Source organism: Amborella trichopoda, chromosome 13, assembly GCF_054954075.1.
Source record: "Amborella trichopoda isolate Santa Cruz 75 chromosome 13, AtrichopodaSantaCruz75HAP2 v2.0, whole genome shotgun sequence".
Taxonomy (NCBI): domain Eukaryota; kingdom Viridiplantae; phylum Streptophyta; class Magnoliopsida; order Amborellales; family Amborellaceae; genus Amborella; species Amborella trichopoda.
Window position 1 is genome coordinate 45,462,919 of NC_142348.1, and position 16,661 is coordinate 45,479,579.

A 16,661-nucleotide genomic window follows, 5' to 3' on the forward strand; every position below is an offset into this window, starting at 1 on the left:
AATATATATTAAGAAAAGGTAAGGAATAAACAGAAAGAGAAGACAAAAGGAATCGAGGCCACACCCTTGTAAGGTGATAGGTCAAGGGGAAGGAAAGGTAGGGCGCGAGGGGGCGAGGGACGAATAATGGGAGGAAAAAAGGGGGACACTATATGAAGAAAAGGGAAAAGTTTGTGGAGGGGAGAGAAAGCTCCATTGGTAGATTGGGGTTCCACCAAAACGGTAAAGGGAAGAAGAAAAAAGAAGAAGGGACGAAGCAGAATAAGTATAGCAAGAGAAGTAGACAATAGATAATGAAAGGGGTAGGTGAGTAGAGAAAATAGAGAGAGGGATGGCCCACTTGAACATGTAGTACATACAAAATGTACAAGAAAATCAAGCTAATAGAAAAGAAACAGAGGCACTCGCCAAAGGACTGCAGACGTCAAAAATTAAGTAGAGATCACCCACAAGTTGAGTGGGCCACCGATGAAGAGCAACAATCAAAAAATCTAGTGGAGGACTGACAAGTGGGGTGCTCAGCCACTGGAAGTAGGGGAGAGATAGGGATGGTCCAAAAACTGAAATAACCTGCAATCTGCAATAAAACTCTGGGGCAAACAGCTGGAGAGGAGGGGGTAAGTAAGTGAGGATTTTTTGTCTGTGTGTGTGCGCGTGTGTGTGTTGTGGGGGGGTGGGTGGTGTTGGTCGGGTGGTTAGATAAAGAAAGAGGTAAATAGAAGAGAAGAGAAGAAAAACAGAACAAGGTAAATAGATAAAGAAAGAGGTAAGAGATAGAGAAAGGGGTTGGTGGAGGACGGGGGTGAAAAGAGAGAGATTAAAGAAGGGAGGGAAAACAACCAAAAAAAAGAAGAAGAAGAAGAAAAGAAAATCATAAGGTCCGAGAGGGCTCAAGTTGGCAGCACCCACCTTGGCTGACATGTCGGCCTTTGCGTTAGCCTCCCACCAAGTATGATGGAAGCACACTCAAAGTGGCATGCATAAACCAAAAATACAGTAAGAAACAGAATCAGGATGCCAAGGACATTGACTGCCCTATTCGACCCAAAGAATTACATTGGCATTGTCTCCTTCCACAATAAGGTTTTCTCCCCCAACCTTGAGAGGCCTTCAAGCAGCACATTGCCCCTGCTTAGTTAGAGTCGCCGTGACGAAGGACTCCAGAAAAGGAAGAAAAAGAATTGTTGCCACTGTCTCTGAAGATGCACCAGAAGGCACAAGGCCCCAGATTTCGAGAGAGAAACCGTCAAAGTTTAATTTCATGGAGCCCTGGGAGGTTGGGGCTCACCGGGAGAAGCAAGTGGGCTTGGGAGATCTAAATTTTATTAATTCTGCCCAGTGTGAGAAGAAGTATTTTTTGGCAATATGCTTTAATGGATTGAAGTTGGACGCCCAAAATAGTTAGGTTACGAGTGGCCTCTGCAATAGATTAGCTATATTCAAGTCAATTTGACTTACCCAAAAAAAAAAAAAGTCAATTTGCCTCAGTGTTCCTTGAGCTTCCCTCCCCCAAAACGGTCCAAAGAACTGCCATAAGAGAAGCTCTTCGAAGGGGGATCCCAACCTTGGGGTACAGAAGGAAGAAGGAGGTAAAGAATTGGTCAACTGATTCAGGAATCATCCAGTGAAAGTTAAAGTCTTAAGTATCAATTCCCAGAGAATGAAGCAAGCCTATAGTGAAATAAATTCCTACACCTGGAAAGGTCGTTCTAGCCAAGCAGCTTAGTTTGGAGAGATGGACAAGAAAAAAAGTTTGGACACAGCAGCAAGAGCTAGAATAGTTGGAGAAAAGACTTTGGAAGAAAGAGATGATGTTAGAAGCAATATCTGAAAAGTCCGTAAAGGCATCCTAGCCAGCATAGATTTGGTTAATCAGTTTACTCTATATCTGGAACTAGCGGACTTGTGGAATAAAGTTGTGTGTCTATCACCAGTCACGAGCCATTTGATTCTAGACAGTTGAAACCAGAATATTTCCTCCTCTTAAAGGAGTTCCGAAAGGAAGAATTGGAGCTCTCTTCTCTTTGAGGACTAGGTGGGGAGGGGCCACAACTGTTCAAGTGAGTCTCGAGAATGGATCTTGGAGAGGAACAAGATTTTCACCAAGTTGAAGTTAGAAGGAATACCCCGGCTTCAAAGTTTAATTGTTATGTTTGATGAGGTGCAACTCTTTTTGCAGACTGCGACCCACCCAACCAGAAACTTGTAAAACTTGTAAAGAGGACCACTAGAAATTAAAAAGGTTGTCAAAGCTGGGTTCTTCCAACAATGCAAGCTTCAAACTGAAGGATTTGGGCCTGCCGGGGCAGGGGGAGTTTTGGTTTTTCTGGACAAAAAGATGGAAAGCAAGAAAGTTCCTACTTAGTGTGAGAGAAAAGAATGAGAGGTCAGTTCCAGATGATCCAAAGACCCCCAGAGGAACCCAGAGCCTCTAGAGACACGCATTAAGAGACGCATCTAACCTAGACAATACAAATTTCAGGGAGGACAGGAGAGGAAGATTTGGTTTTGAGAACCGCAAGAACATCAGGAGATTTTTGGAGGGAGAAGGATATGAGATCCTCCTTTCTGCGAGGGTTTCCAAGATCACGGATGCTAGATACAGCAAAAGAGGAGGCTTAAACATTTGCAGGAACATCAAAAGTAATAGAAAATAATAGAAGGAGACTTAAGTTCAAACCTAAGCATGCATTGGTCCTCAGAATGGATTGAGGACAGAGAAACAATGGCAGCAGGGAGCAATTACTCATTACCTTACCAGCTTTTGACCTGAGGTAGTTAGCAATGTCCATAGCCAGCCTATCTTAACGTGAAGTCCATTGTTTCGAGCATGTCATCATGAAAGGTTCTCCTCTATCAATCCTCTGAAGCTCAAGTGATCCACAAAGTCCTGCTGAGCCCACACATGAGGTTGATCCTAGACATATGAAGGACTATTAGGCTCTAGGAGAGGGTGGGGATCTGAAGCCTGCACTTGGTTATCTTGAAAGGGGTGGGGGTTAAAAGGGAGAGATTGAGTTGCAGAAAAAGGTGGTGAAGGAGGGTAAAAAGAAGCAAGAGGAGGGGCTGAGAAGAGGAGGAACCAGGCATTAGAGGCCTTCAAGGAAGAAGGAGAAGGAATAGGAGAAGAAAATTTGGGTCGACGGTGAAGATTTAAGTTGGGGACAAAGGGGCAGGAGGGGTTGGTGCTGTGTAGGTGGGATTAGAGGAGGAGGTGGCAAAGGGGAGGGATGAAGGTACAGAGGAGGTGGAAGTGGGAAAAGGTTAGACATTGGAGGAATGTAGAGCGAGGGAAAAGCCCTGGAAACATGTAAATTGGTGAAGGCACAAATCAATTCAGGGGGTAGGGGAACCAAAGCATTAAGCAAGTTGAACTCTGGGGTATGGAGAAAAGGAGGAGAGAAGGGATACAAAAGTAGCAGGACTCATGTGTCAAGGTATAAATGATTTCAGTGAAGGATAAAAAGGAACCGGGGATTTGCATTGGAGGCACAATGAAAATGTGAAAATGAGGTGGAATGGGATTGGGTTTGGAGGAGGATGCCAGAAGTTACGGTGCATTCTCAGCAGGACATGGGCTTGAGGGGGGGTAGGAGAGGATAACGGGATTAGCGAGGGTATGACTCAAGTGAGAGGAAGGGTTGACAAGACGAGTGTATGAGGGGATTAGAGAGTGTGAGACTCAGTGAAGGATAAAAAGGAACCTGGGATTTGCATTGGAGGCACAATGAAAATGAGAAAATGATGTGGAATGGAATTGGGTTTGGAGGAGGATGTCAGAAGTTAAGGTCCATTATCAGTAGGACATAGGCTTGAGGGGGGGTAGGAGAGGATGACGGGATTAGCGAGGGTAAGACTCATGTGAAAGGAAGGGTTGACAAGAGGTAGGAGTGTATGAGGGGATTAGAGAGTGTGAGACTCAAGTGAGAGGAAGGGTTGACAAGAGGATTGTAGCCAAAGGGGCGAAGAATATGTGTTTGATGACATGTGGACGGTCAGACACAGGGATTGAGGGTTCCATCCAAGGTGAAGGAAATGGGTAAGCTGTGGAAGGGCTGTCAAGTGATCGTCCACATCCTCTGAGATTTGTAGTGCATGACGGTGACAATGGACCACCATAGTCCAAGGTTCTGGACTGTGGTCCAGAGGAATGGGAAGGATCTTTGGAGACTGAGGAGTAGGAGAGTTGGCATGGTGATCCATAATGGTTGGAGACGAAGGATCAGGCACAGTATTTTGAGGCTTGACAAAGATGGAGTAAGAGTGAGGTCCAAACTTGAGAGAGATGAATCCAGGAATGGATTCTAACGAAGGAGATTGGACCAGTAATGAGGCTGATTCGAGGGGAAGACTCTAAGAGAGCCTAAAATCATGCTTCAAGAATCGTCTACAGAGATCACCTATTGCTTTTTAAACTACCAGATGAAAGTGTAAGCTGGAATACCCTGAACATGAACCTAGAACTGACAGGGATAATAGCCGAAAAAGCACAGTTCCAGAACAAGGTATAGTTTACCATTCCTGAAGAATAGATCCTTGGAGAGAGCCGCCTTGTCCCTCAGCTGCTTGGAGGAAGGAAGTCAAATATGCACATTATGAATGGGGCTACAACAGATGCCCTTGGATTCCCAACTAAAGGCCACCCATCTCTGAATATTTTTTAAGTCATGCCTGGGAGCTTTGAATTCAGCTATAAAGGAATTTTGAAGAAAATCTAGCCTACGTTGCAGGTGGCTTCCCATAATGAGGAACCAGCTTGGTCTAATGGGATCGAGGGTAGAAAGGAAGAGACTTCAGAAGATACCTGGATATGAGCGTCAGAAGAGATGTGGTAAATTGGAGGGGAGGCTTTGGGACCTAAACTGTACTAGGGGAAAGATGAGGTTTAAAAAGGTGGATATAGTTCTGGTAAAGAGGGGGTAAACAAATGTAGATACGTGGCAAGAGGGTAGAAGGATGTGGAGGGTAGTGAGTTTAGTGGTGGAAGAGTTAAGATTGGGGAGTTTGGTGGCAGGCCTAAAATATTTGGCGTAATGGTCATAATGCCAGAGTGAAGGAATATCAGCAGCCTGAAGTCTATTATTAAAGAGGTGAGTTGCAGGGATAAGTGGGATCGTTGTAGATAAAGTTTGACACACTTTACTTCAGGGAGTTATGGTTCTGAGCTGAGTGTTCATAGGGATGATACTTCATGCTAAAGGATGGAAAGGGGGAAGAAAGGGGGATAGAGAAGTATCCTTTAACCAACAATCGAAGGCATACTTGAATGGACAATGACAAATTAGGATTGAGCTGAAGAACCAAGAGACTAAAGTCCCTTGGGAATGTGGGAGATCTTGAGAAGAAATCAGGGTAAATTCACCCCTATTATCCAAGAGAAGACATTGATGTTAAACCATTTAAAGAAAGCAAGAAAATTATCGCGATATTTCTCTCTTTAAGCATGTGAGAATAAACCAAAGCAATGCAATACCAGTTTCCCTTTTGAGCTTTTCATTTGGTTTCTTGATACTTCATATTGATGTGCATCATCTTCGTTGTATGGCTACTGTTGCTTGATACCAATGGAAAACTTGGTAACGAAGGAAACATTGATTATTTTCTATAATGAATCGGTTGTTTCATGTTTTTTGTGTGTGTTGGGGGGGGCGGGGGGGGGGGGGAGGGCCAGAGAAAGAAAGAGAGAGACAGAGACGGAGAGAGATGGGTGTGGGAAGTCGGTTGGGGGAGGGTGGATGGGAATTCGTATCTTAATTAGAGACAAAATGTCTGAGCAAATGAAACGCCCGGATGGTCATAGGCAGTGATCATAGGTAGTGAAACTTAAACTGACACTACTTGAATGAATGAGCAACTGCCACTTTGACACAAGTGAAACGTCTGAGCAACTCACACTTTTTCAAGAGTTTAGTATTCAATCTAATAAAAAATTTATTCAACAAGTTGAAATTCTATCTTGTATTATCTGTATATTCCATAGTTGCTGCAAAAATTAATATAGTCAAAACAAATCAAAATGAAGTTCACAATCATAAGCAAAGACTACGGAGAAAATCAAATTTATAATCACGCACTAGTAAGACTTCTAGTGCCTCTCTCTCTCTCTCTCTCCAAAAATAAATAAATAAATAAAACATGTTATGAATCTCTATCTCCCCTCTTTTGAATGCTCTCCTCTCCTTCTTTCCTTCTCATCTTCCCTTTAACCCATATTATGTATCTTGTGTTTGTCTGGATTTCCCTTCTCATCTTCCCTTTAACCCAAATACTCATGCTTTTGTATTTGGGTTTTGAACCTTGTTTTTGGAAGATTTTAGTAATCGACCTCTTTGTAATAGGCTTCCCTCTATCGTACTCAACACACCAATGATGTATGTAAGGAGTCCTATGATTAAAAGTTCTTTTTTTATTATATGATGGTAGAGAGTTCTAGGATGGTCATTGTTTTCAATTGTTTCATCGTTCTATTCAACAAAGGCATAGGACATTGTTTACATGGCAAGGGATATGTAATCATAGAGACTTTGTTATGGGCCCATAATTGGCCTCTAACAGAGGGTCAGAGTCTATGATCAATCTAATAGTTTTGGGCATTTCTCCATGTTCTTATGAAGCAACCTCAAATGGGATTACAAGAATTTTTTGATGAATAAATTTAGCAACCTCAAATGGGATTACAAGAATTTAATGATGAATAAAATTCAGATTCACAAACTGGTCTTTACTAGGCAATCAGAACTCGACCGGTGGTCGAACCGGTGTGGGCACCCATTCGACTAGACCGATTGGTCCAGGCTGGTCACACCATAAAAAAAAAAAATGCAACAAAAAAGGGAAAAAGTGAGACAACTATGATATAAATTCAGGACAGGTTTGAAAGTTCAAAAATTCCAAAACAACTAAGAAAAATATAAGGAGGAAGAGGCGTTGAATAGAGAGGCTACTGTAAAGGATGAGTTCAGTTTGGAAGGAGGAAGAAGGCTATGGCATCCTTCTTTTAGAAAGGGACCTTTCGGAGGGGGAATCTTCTCAATTTCTCTCTCTCTCGTTGCTGCTCTACAAGACTTTTCTCCCTGTCCAGGGAAGGGACAAGCTCGTGTGGTGTCTAACTCCTTCTGGGAATATTATGGTGCTATCCTTCTACAAAAAGCTCATCCAACCCCCTACTTTCCTTCTCAATCCCACCTCTATCCTCTCTAAGGTTTGGCGGTCTATTGCACCTCCTAAAGTGCAAACCTTCAATTGGATAGCAGGCTCAACCAAGGCTCTCACCGTCAATCAACTACAAAGAAAAGGTTATCCTCTTCCTAATAGGTGCACAATGTGTTTGTGTCAAGAGGAATCTAATAACCACTTGTTCCTGCATTGTAATGTGGCACATGACTTATGGGGTCTTATCCTACAACTGTTCGAGGTGCTTTGGGTAGTACCCCCAACTGTTAAGGATCTCTTTGCATTAAACTTGGCCGCTCACTGGACGAAGGCGGGTAGAATCCTCTGGAAATCAACTGTCGCTGCAACAATTTGGACCATTTGGATTGAAAGAAACGCTCGAATTTTTCGGGGAATGGTCAACCCTGGTCCTACGCTCTTCTTTAAGGTTACTTCCTTAGTAACTAACCTCCTGGGCGTCACAACACCTCCTATTCAACAGTATCCCCATGGACTCGTTCCTCACCAATTGGGAGCTTATCCTCTTACACAATCCAAAGAAAAACAAAGTTAATTCTTTTTGGCAACCCCCTCCCCAAGGAGCTATCAAACTGAATTTTGACGGCTGCTCTTTAAGCAACCCAGGCCACGTTGGTGCAGGAAGGGTCTTTAGGGATCATCATCAAAACATTCTCTTCTCCTACTCTGAATACCTCGACATTCAAGACTCGCAGTTTGCTGAATCTATGGCCCTCCTTAGAGGTCTACAGAGTTTTGATCGATCTTGGGGACACTCTTTTTGTGGAGGGCGACGCAAGGAACATTATCTCTTGGGCTTCCAGAACTACGTCCCCCCATTGGTAACTTTCACCTAGTTATGATAAGATTGACTATCTTTGCAAGGAGACGCCGGTCTCATGGACACATATCTCGAGGACGTTGAACAAGGTTCGCCGATCTGCTAGCCAAGGACGGAGCCTTGGTCCATGAAGAAGTATAGGCCCTACCACTGCTCTATTTGGGTCGGGCCCTTTATCCACTTCTCTACTGGTGCTTCTCTCGGCCAGGGTTTTGTTTTTCCCTTTTTTTCTTGTATCTTTTTTGTACATGTGCTGAATATTGTGTAAGGGAAGATTTTATAACCCCATTTTGTATATGATCTTTTGACCAATTCTTTTTTACCAAGAACCTTGATCCTAAGGCTCCCTTCGACTAATCTTGTATCTCTTATTAATACAAATGTCAACAGTTATCAAAAAAAAAAAAGAGGCATGGGACAAAAAAAAAAAAAGAGGCATGGGACAAAAAAAAAGAGGCATGGGACAAAAAAAAAAGGCATGGGACAAAACTAATAACAAAAAAAGATGACAGAAAGTCTACACTACACAAGTTCATGAACTCATCATCTCCAAATCGAAAATACAAATTGAAAAAGCCCTTAGAAATCAACGGTGCAAAACAAAAAAAAAATCACAAAATAAATTTTTTAAAAGTTTTTTTGGCATTTTTGGTTCTTTAAGTTAAGGCCTTTTAAAATTCACAATTTGTATTTTGTAAAAGCCCTTAAAAGTTAAAAGTGGAAATTAAATACCTAAAATACAAAATAACACACAAACTATTTTTTTCTTTTTGCACAGATGTGAGTGTTAGAAATGTGTACCCCAAAAAAAGTGTGTTATTTTGTATTTTAGGTATTTAATTTCCGCTTTTAACTTTTAAGGGCTCTTACAAAATACACATTTCTAACACTCACATCCATTTTCTCAAAGGGTTGTTACAAATTATAGTTTACAAAAGCCCTTATATTCAACACTGAAAATGCAAAGAAAAAGAGCAAAAACAAAATACATTTTTTCTCTATTCGATTTTCGGTTACGGCCATCATCATCATTCAAGCCTTAATGTTCTTTGTGTATTTTTTACTTGTCTTACTGTGAGTATGGCCCTTGATAGAGAATCAAGGGAGAAGAATGGAGGAACATGATTCAAGTAGATTAAAAGGAAGAAATTTAAGAACATAGATTAAAAGAAATGCACAAAGAACCTAGTAGAGAAAAATCAAAAACCCCCCAATTGTTTTTGCATTTTTCTAAATCCAAAACAAGGACTTACTTGGGGGTTGAGTAGTTTGACCTTTGACGGGATTTTGAAGAAAAAAAAGCCATAAATCTCGCTGCAAATTGCAACCCAAAGCCCCAAAGTTTCGGTCTTGTGTTTATGTGTGTGTGTGTGTGTGACAGAGACAAAGAGAACGAGAGAGAGTAAAAGCCCCTTTGTCTTGGGTTTTATAACACTTGAAACAATAAAATTTTTTATTTTTGAAATTGTCTATTTATAATATTATTAGGATGGAACCCTTCTCTCCCCTTTTAAACCATTTATTTGGTTTTTGAAAAGGAAAAATAAAGAACATACGGTCAAAAGCAATCTTTTTAAGGGACCAAACGGTTTAGTCATGGACCGGTGGACCAGCCGATCCATACATGGGATCAATCGGTCCATCGGTCCATGACCAATACACAAATCCAGCCAGTTGATGATCCCTGATAGGATCAAAAGGGCACCGGTTTTCAGTTCAAACCGGCTATTACGATCCGGTTCTTATAACCTTCATGATTTATGATCTATTAATTTAAGATAAGTTTTTTTGATACTTTACTATTGTTATGGCATGTGAATTGTAGATAAGAAAATGTAGAAGTGAGCTACACAAATTTCAAATTATGTATCTACCTACGCATGTGCAAACACACACACACTCACACACCCATATACTGTACCGACTTATCATGTCCAAATGACATTTTTTGGGGTACACATTTCTAACACTCACATCCGTGTCAGATATGCACATGCATGTCCGTTTCTATGTGACATAGCCCATGACATGGATTGGACCTCTTCTTTTCATTTAGAAATTGGAAAACGCATTGTGAAAATTTACTTCACAGATATTATATCCAATCCATAATTGCATTGACAATTAAGTAGGCCAACAATTACTGAAAAGAAAACTATTCAAGAATGAAGAACTGAAATATTCCCCAAAGAAGGAGTTTATACCTCAAATACTACTCTATCCTTTTCAAGCATCGCAGAGCATCCTCTGCCATTCTCAGTGAGAAAACTAAACAAACCAAGTGATCCATCCTCAGGGAACTCCTCCACTCTTGCCCAACATGCAAAAGAAAAGCCTTTGCTTCCAGGCCAATGCATAGATGTCGTTATTACAATCCCCTACAACAGAGACGACAATTTTCAGCTGAAATTCATCTTTTAAATATAGTAAGAATAGAAAGCCAAATGAACACCTGAATATATGCATGGGAATGTATTCAGATCAATCATTATTAATACAAAAAAATTACAATGCAAACCATCAAGATGAGGAAGAAATACGCACCATATTGTTAATTATCATGTGTTTTCAAGTTTTGGAAATCAATTCATATACAACTTTCTATAGAGGAGAGTGCAAATAGCAGAAGATATGATCAACAAAGAGAAATTCTTGGATTCTCATCCTCATAAAATTATATTAGCAAGCATTAACAGAATGTAAGACATTTCCATAGTAGTAGTTCAGTGTATCGAAGTGCACAAAAACTTGCCTGAGTTCTTAGACTAACATCCTCATAAAACTATATTAGCAAGCATCAACAGAATGTAAGACATTTCCATAGTAGTAGTTCAGTGAGTATAGAAGTGCACAAAACTTGCCTGAGTTGCCTAAGCTCACCAGGGTATGAATCAAGAAATAGGCCTCAAATTAGACTAGAAAAAATGACTACCCTTAGCAACGTGGTAAGTTCAAACTAGCATAAGTGGCAAGAGCGTCATTGCCAACACCATAGACTTCGCCCATGTAAATCCCATATTGCACATGCTTCCATCAGAGCAGCTATCACCGCTCAATGCTCTCTCTCTCTCCCCCTCCCTCCCTCCATCCCTCCCTCCCTCTACTCCAAGTTCTACAAAAACTTTCTATAAAAACCATACATTAGTACCATTGATTTGAGGTAGAATAAAGATCCTGAGATATCACATGTGCCTTGATAATAATCTCATCAGCTATTCACTACCCAATCGGCTCACAACCCTTACCTCTAAAAGTATGACACTTTTATTGGAATACTGCTCCTGCTCAACCAGAGATTCTCCTATTATTGGAATACCTCTAAAATTAGCTAGGTCTCTGCTGCCCCAGACACCCCCACTTCCCAAGTTAGTACAATTTCTAAAGCCATATTCAAGAACCCAACTATCTATTTTCTACCAGATGAAAAAGGAAAGGGTTTTAAAAGGGCAACTTGCAACAAAGTTTACATTAAAAATGGTTAGACAGACCTGAAAAAATGCCCAAGGGATTGGAATAAAGACCACCATATAGAATTACCAAAGGTGATAGGAAAAGGCCAAAACATGGCATTATAAAACTAAAATAAAAATCGCATGAAAATATCTTTTTGAACAGCTCCATTAAGCAACCAATTTTTTGTTCATTTATTTGATCTTTTTAACTATGGGAACACAGTAGGCCCTCAGTTGAATCATAATTTCGAAGGCATTTCGAAAGACATAGGCAAGCTTCAAGGACTCTCCTCCATCTTCAATCAACAAGATTTCTGCTAAACACTGCTCTAAGAAAAATAAACATGTTTTCTGAAGTATGCCAAAAGAACAGAATCTGATTTGCGCATCCCCAAACCACCTGTCCTTTTTTTCATATGCCATCTTCTCTCTGTTTTCATTTCTCATCCCTGGTCTCTACATGTTCTATGGGGTGAAACTTGGTGCCAAACCATAGTTACCGGGAACAAGAACGGGACCGTGAGAAGTTCCGAGAACAGGAATGGGAGCGAGTCTAGCTCAAAGTTCCTTGGGCGGCAGAGCGAGCTCCATACATGGCCTAGGGATGGGAGCAAGTTTGATGACTTCAAGGGAGCACATTGCTAACTGGAGGGGAGCGGGTTACCTACCAAAAGGGATCACGTAGTGCCCTTCTTAGGATAGGGGTTTCTGGAGTTCACTATTTCCGTACATTGTAAACTAGGAGCGATTTCCATAAGATAGCATGTTTAACTCTTTCCAAAACCACGGTTCCAAGGTATCAACGTAATGAAAAATCATCGCATTGAGATTGCCTTTGAATTTTTTATGTCATTGAGCATGATTTCATACTGAATTCAGCAAACAACAGTATTGGGGTGCATTGGAGCATGATTTCATACCCAATTCAATGGAAACCTTATTGTGATCATTGGCACATGATTTCACACCAAATTCAGTAAACAACATATTGTAGTATACAGTGCACCACTACACCTTAATTATACAATACCCTTCTCTACATTGGCACTTGATGCTGGGCAAGATTTACCCTTCTCAAGTCTATATTATTCACACTCAAGGATGGGCTAGATTTCCCATTTCGACTAAGTTTGTAATCGACGCTTGAGCGCATGTATTGTGCTCATGGACGAGCATATTGTGCATTACTCCCTCAGTCAAAAGACTCAAAACACCACACTAGGTTGATTGTTTTAGGCTAAAATTTTGGGAACCATATAGCAATTGCTAAATGATTTTATTTTTTAAAGAAAATTTTGAAATTTGAGTTTTGTGATAAAAAGATCGAGCCCTTAAAAAATTAGTTGGTGTCTACAAATCATTCTACAATCGCTATTCACAGGTTGCATTAAATGTTTTAGGCAGCAGCTATGACTTATTGGGTTCATTCTTGCCTTAATGCTGCATTACCGTCAAAATGCATCATTAACAGATTGTGCAACACATCCTTTTTATCTTAATGAAGCGTATTGATCGTGACCTCACTTCACAATAAAATTGCACACAACTAACTTTTGAACCTCCTTCCAATTTTTTCCCTACTCTAGTTGCATTTCTTTAAAATTGGACACAATTGTCATTGCAAAATGTGCACGTCGTAGAAAATTTGAGGCCTACAAATAAATTAACTTTGTAGGTGTAGCTCGCTTCCATGGTGTTCGATACTCGATTCCTGGTATGATGGAATCGTTGTTCCGAATTATGTTGGATCCAGGATCTTGGGCATGTGGATGTAGATCCCACTTACTAGGGAACTCGTTCCCAAATAATAAGAATCAAGTTCCCATTACTTCGGGTACAAAATCCAAATACGCAAGGAAGCATCTGGAATCAAGATCCTGTCATTTGGAGCGTAGGATCGAGATTTCGAGTGGAAGCAGACCACAACAGTGGCGCTCCCAATTACTATGTGCCAAACCATTCATCAAATAAAGCCATTAAATCCCCACTACCAACTGTTTATTTGACACAACCTGCATAACACAGATATGCTAGGTATCTTTTCTCTATTTTCGTATCGTAACTGACATTCTTGTACATCCACTCAGCAATAAAGGTATGGAGCATTTTCCAATTCAATCATCATCAGTGAAGCCTTTTTCCAACTAATTGGGGTCGGCTACACGAATCATGGTCCGCCATTTTGCTTTATTAAGGGCCACACCCTCAGTGTGGCCATAAGTCCTCATATCTTTTCTCACTACTTCCAACCATGTCCTTTTGGGCCTACCCCTTTCCATTTTTTAGCCTTCCACTTAAATTAACACGCACTTCCTAAAAGGTATTGTGCTTGGTCTGCACCACACATGGCCAGCCCACTTAAGTCTACTTCTTCTCATCCTATCGCCTATTGGTTCCACACTTAAATTCTCTCGAATGTATGCATTTCAAAATCTATCCCTTCTCGTCTTTCCACTCATCTATCTCAACATCCTCATCTCAGCTACACTAATTCTATTGAGTTGTTGTTTCTTGACTGCTCAACATTCCGCCACATAAAGTAAAGTCGGTCTCACAACTGTCCTATAGAACTTGCTCTTCAACTTCATTAGTATGCGGCAATCATATAAATTTTTAGTCTAACATCCCCACTTTGCTCACCCAGCTCTAATTCTATGTGTGACATCTTCCTCAATCTCTCTATTTTCTTGAATTATCGACCTAAGATATCAAAAGTGCCATCTTTTTTATATTTCTTGAAAGCAGGACTATGGAGCAAGTAAATACCGATTAAATTTTTTTTTTCTTTTCTTTTTTAATTTATGACCCGGATCACTTACAAGTGTCCAAATACAATATAATCCACAAAGAATGCCAACGACTCTCACTTTCCATCAAAATAAAAAAAACTCATACAATAAATAAATCTGAAAAATGACATATCACTTTAAATAAATTCAAGAAAGCAGGAAATAAGACAATACTGCATATCTTGCCTCAGATTATCTCCAAGGACTTTGTACACCCCACACCAGGTTCCTCCACTAATGGCACACAGGATATTGGTCTAGCTTCGTCTCATAACTTGGGAAGTATAGGAAAAACCTCTTGAGAGTATGATATGCGAATAGGGCTTTGACCTAGGCTCAACACAAGCAAAAACAAGCATTTAGGCATGGGCGTGCCGCCCTTAGGATTTTTTAGCTTCTATAAAATCAAAACCCTAACTAATGAGAGAGAAAGATAGAGAGAAAGTAGGTCACGTCTGCCTTAGGATTTTAGAGAGAGAGGCTAAGTCAAGGTGTAAAGAATACGGTGACCATAAAGAGCATATATATAATAGAAGCTAGGGTTTTGGGATCTAGGGTGGTGCCATCATTATAAGACTCATTTTTTACTGTTGATCATGGAACCTATAGGGTAACAAGATATAATCTATTCATTCCTTAGATCAGCCATCATGATTAAAAGGAATGAGGTGGAACTATTATCCCTCAGTTTTCATAACTCCATTCCCATCAAAGATTGTGTAGAGAACATACTATATTTTTGCAAATCAATTTTCAATCAATCTCTATACATGCTTAATTATAATCAAATTCTCTACATAACAATTTCTTTTTATTTTTCAATCAAGAAGGTGGATTTAACACACAAGCCACTAAATAGGAAAGAAGATGAAGTGGGCTGCCCCACAATGGAGAGCCATGTGAGACCCACGCTCCAACAGGTGGGCTCATTTGTGGTGGGCATAAAGTCTCAATGGGCTGCCACACCCTTTATTATATTTTAGAATAACAAAAAGTTTTTTATAAATCTATTAAATATTTTATTTTCCTCTCTAAATTACAAAAATATCGAAAAACGATCTTTCCATATTTAAAATATTTTTTAAATAAAATAAAATATTCAAAGAGGTCTAAAAATTCATTTAATTATCAAAAACATAGCTAAATATGTTAAAGAAGTTTTGATTGGAATTGGATTTAGAGAGTTAGGAATACAACAAATATGCTGAGGACTCCATCCTTTCTAGAAAAGCACATCTCACTACACCTCAAAACTGGCCCAATAGTTCATATAATCCACATGGGTTCATGATTGGACTATCAAAGTCAGCCAATAAATGAAGGAGACATGATCCTAGTTCATAGATTACAAGTCCCACTCTGAGGAAAAGTCCATGTCCCATTCTAGCACGATACCACTTGCGGTCCTTCTAACACAATCCAATATTGTAGGAAGTCATCTCTTCGATACATGTACACAACATACACACTCATTCAAAGGGCTGCTTCCCCGACGGCAATCTAGTGTACATGCCATGAAAGTAATGATGAGGATTTAGGCCCTTGTCCTCTCCATCCAACCGTCACACATAGGGGTCACATCCAATCCCTTGGCCAACAGCCTTGGGCACAACTCCGACTTCATCAAGAAATAACCCCACATCGAAACCCTTATCGCTTGTGCACAAATGGCCAAGGCTACAGGTTTTAGGTATCACCCTGAGCCATAACCAGTCAAAAGATGAGTCTTGGCATTAATGATGCCTCACAGTCCAATCTGGACCACACTCCCATTGGAGTCAACATTTCATTATAAATAGTTTCAACACATGCTCTCATAAGGCCTTTAAATGGCCACATAACCCCACAGTTCTTGGTCGTAAATCTTAACTACTTCCTCGTGTATACTCCAATTATCACTAAACTTGCATTCTATATATTATATCCTAATTCGGCTGATTTTAAAACCTTTAGATTTTAGAGCATCCCTCCAAAGTTCTAACTTTGTGTTGACGCTGTTTTGGGTCTCATCAATCAAAACATGTCATTGCAAACAACAAGGACCATGGTACCTCACATAGTTGTTGGAAACGCCTGAGAACCCGAATCGTTTCAGGAACTAAAATCACGCCTGCCCAGAAGTTTCCCATTGTAGGAATCGTTGTCCGTACAATAAGAATCGTTGGGAACGAGATTCCTAATTTTCAGGAATCGAGTATCGATCGGAATAGGTCCAAGTTTCATATACATATGGAATCGAGATTCCGACCTCGTTGGAATCGAGATTCCCATCCCCCTAGGTTTGACACTCCAAGTGTCAAGTTTCATAAATATGCGGAATCGAGTTTCCGTCATCTATGGAATCGAGTTTCTAACATATGAGGAATCGAGTTTCCGACATATGAGGAATCGAGTTTCCGACATGCGGAA

General features: G+C 40.3%; 1 protein-coding gene across 12 annotated transcripts in view; it reads right to left on the reverse strand.

Annotated features, from left to right (window-relative positions):
- LOC18442628 (binding protein) overlaps positions 1-16,661 on the reverse strand; it is a 98,139-nt gene that overhangs the window by 15,281 nt on the left and 66,197 nt on the right. For all 12 annotated transcript variants that reach the window (XM_020672428.2, XM_088855872.1, XM_088855871.1 and 9 more), the window contains one exon: positions 10,216-10,389. In XM_020672428.2, coding sequence (XP_020528087.1) covers positions 10,216-10,389 — 174 coding nt within the window. The remainder of the gene's footprint in view (positions 1-10,215; positions 10,390-16,661) is intronic.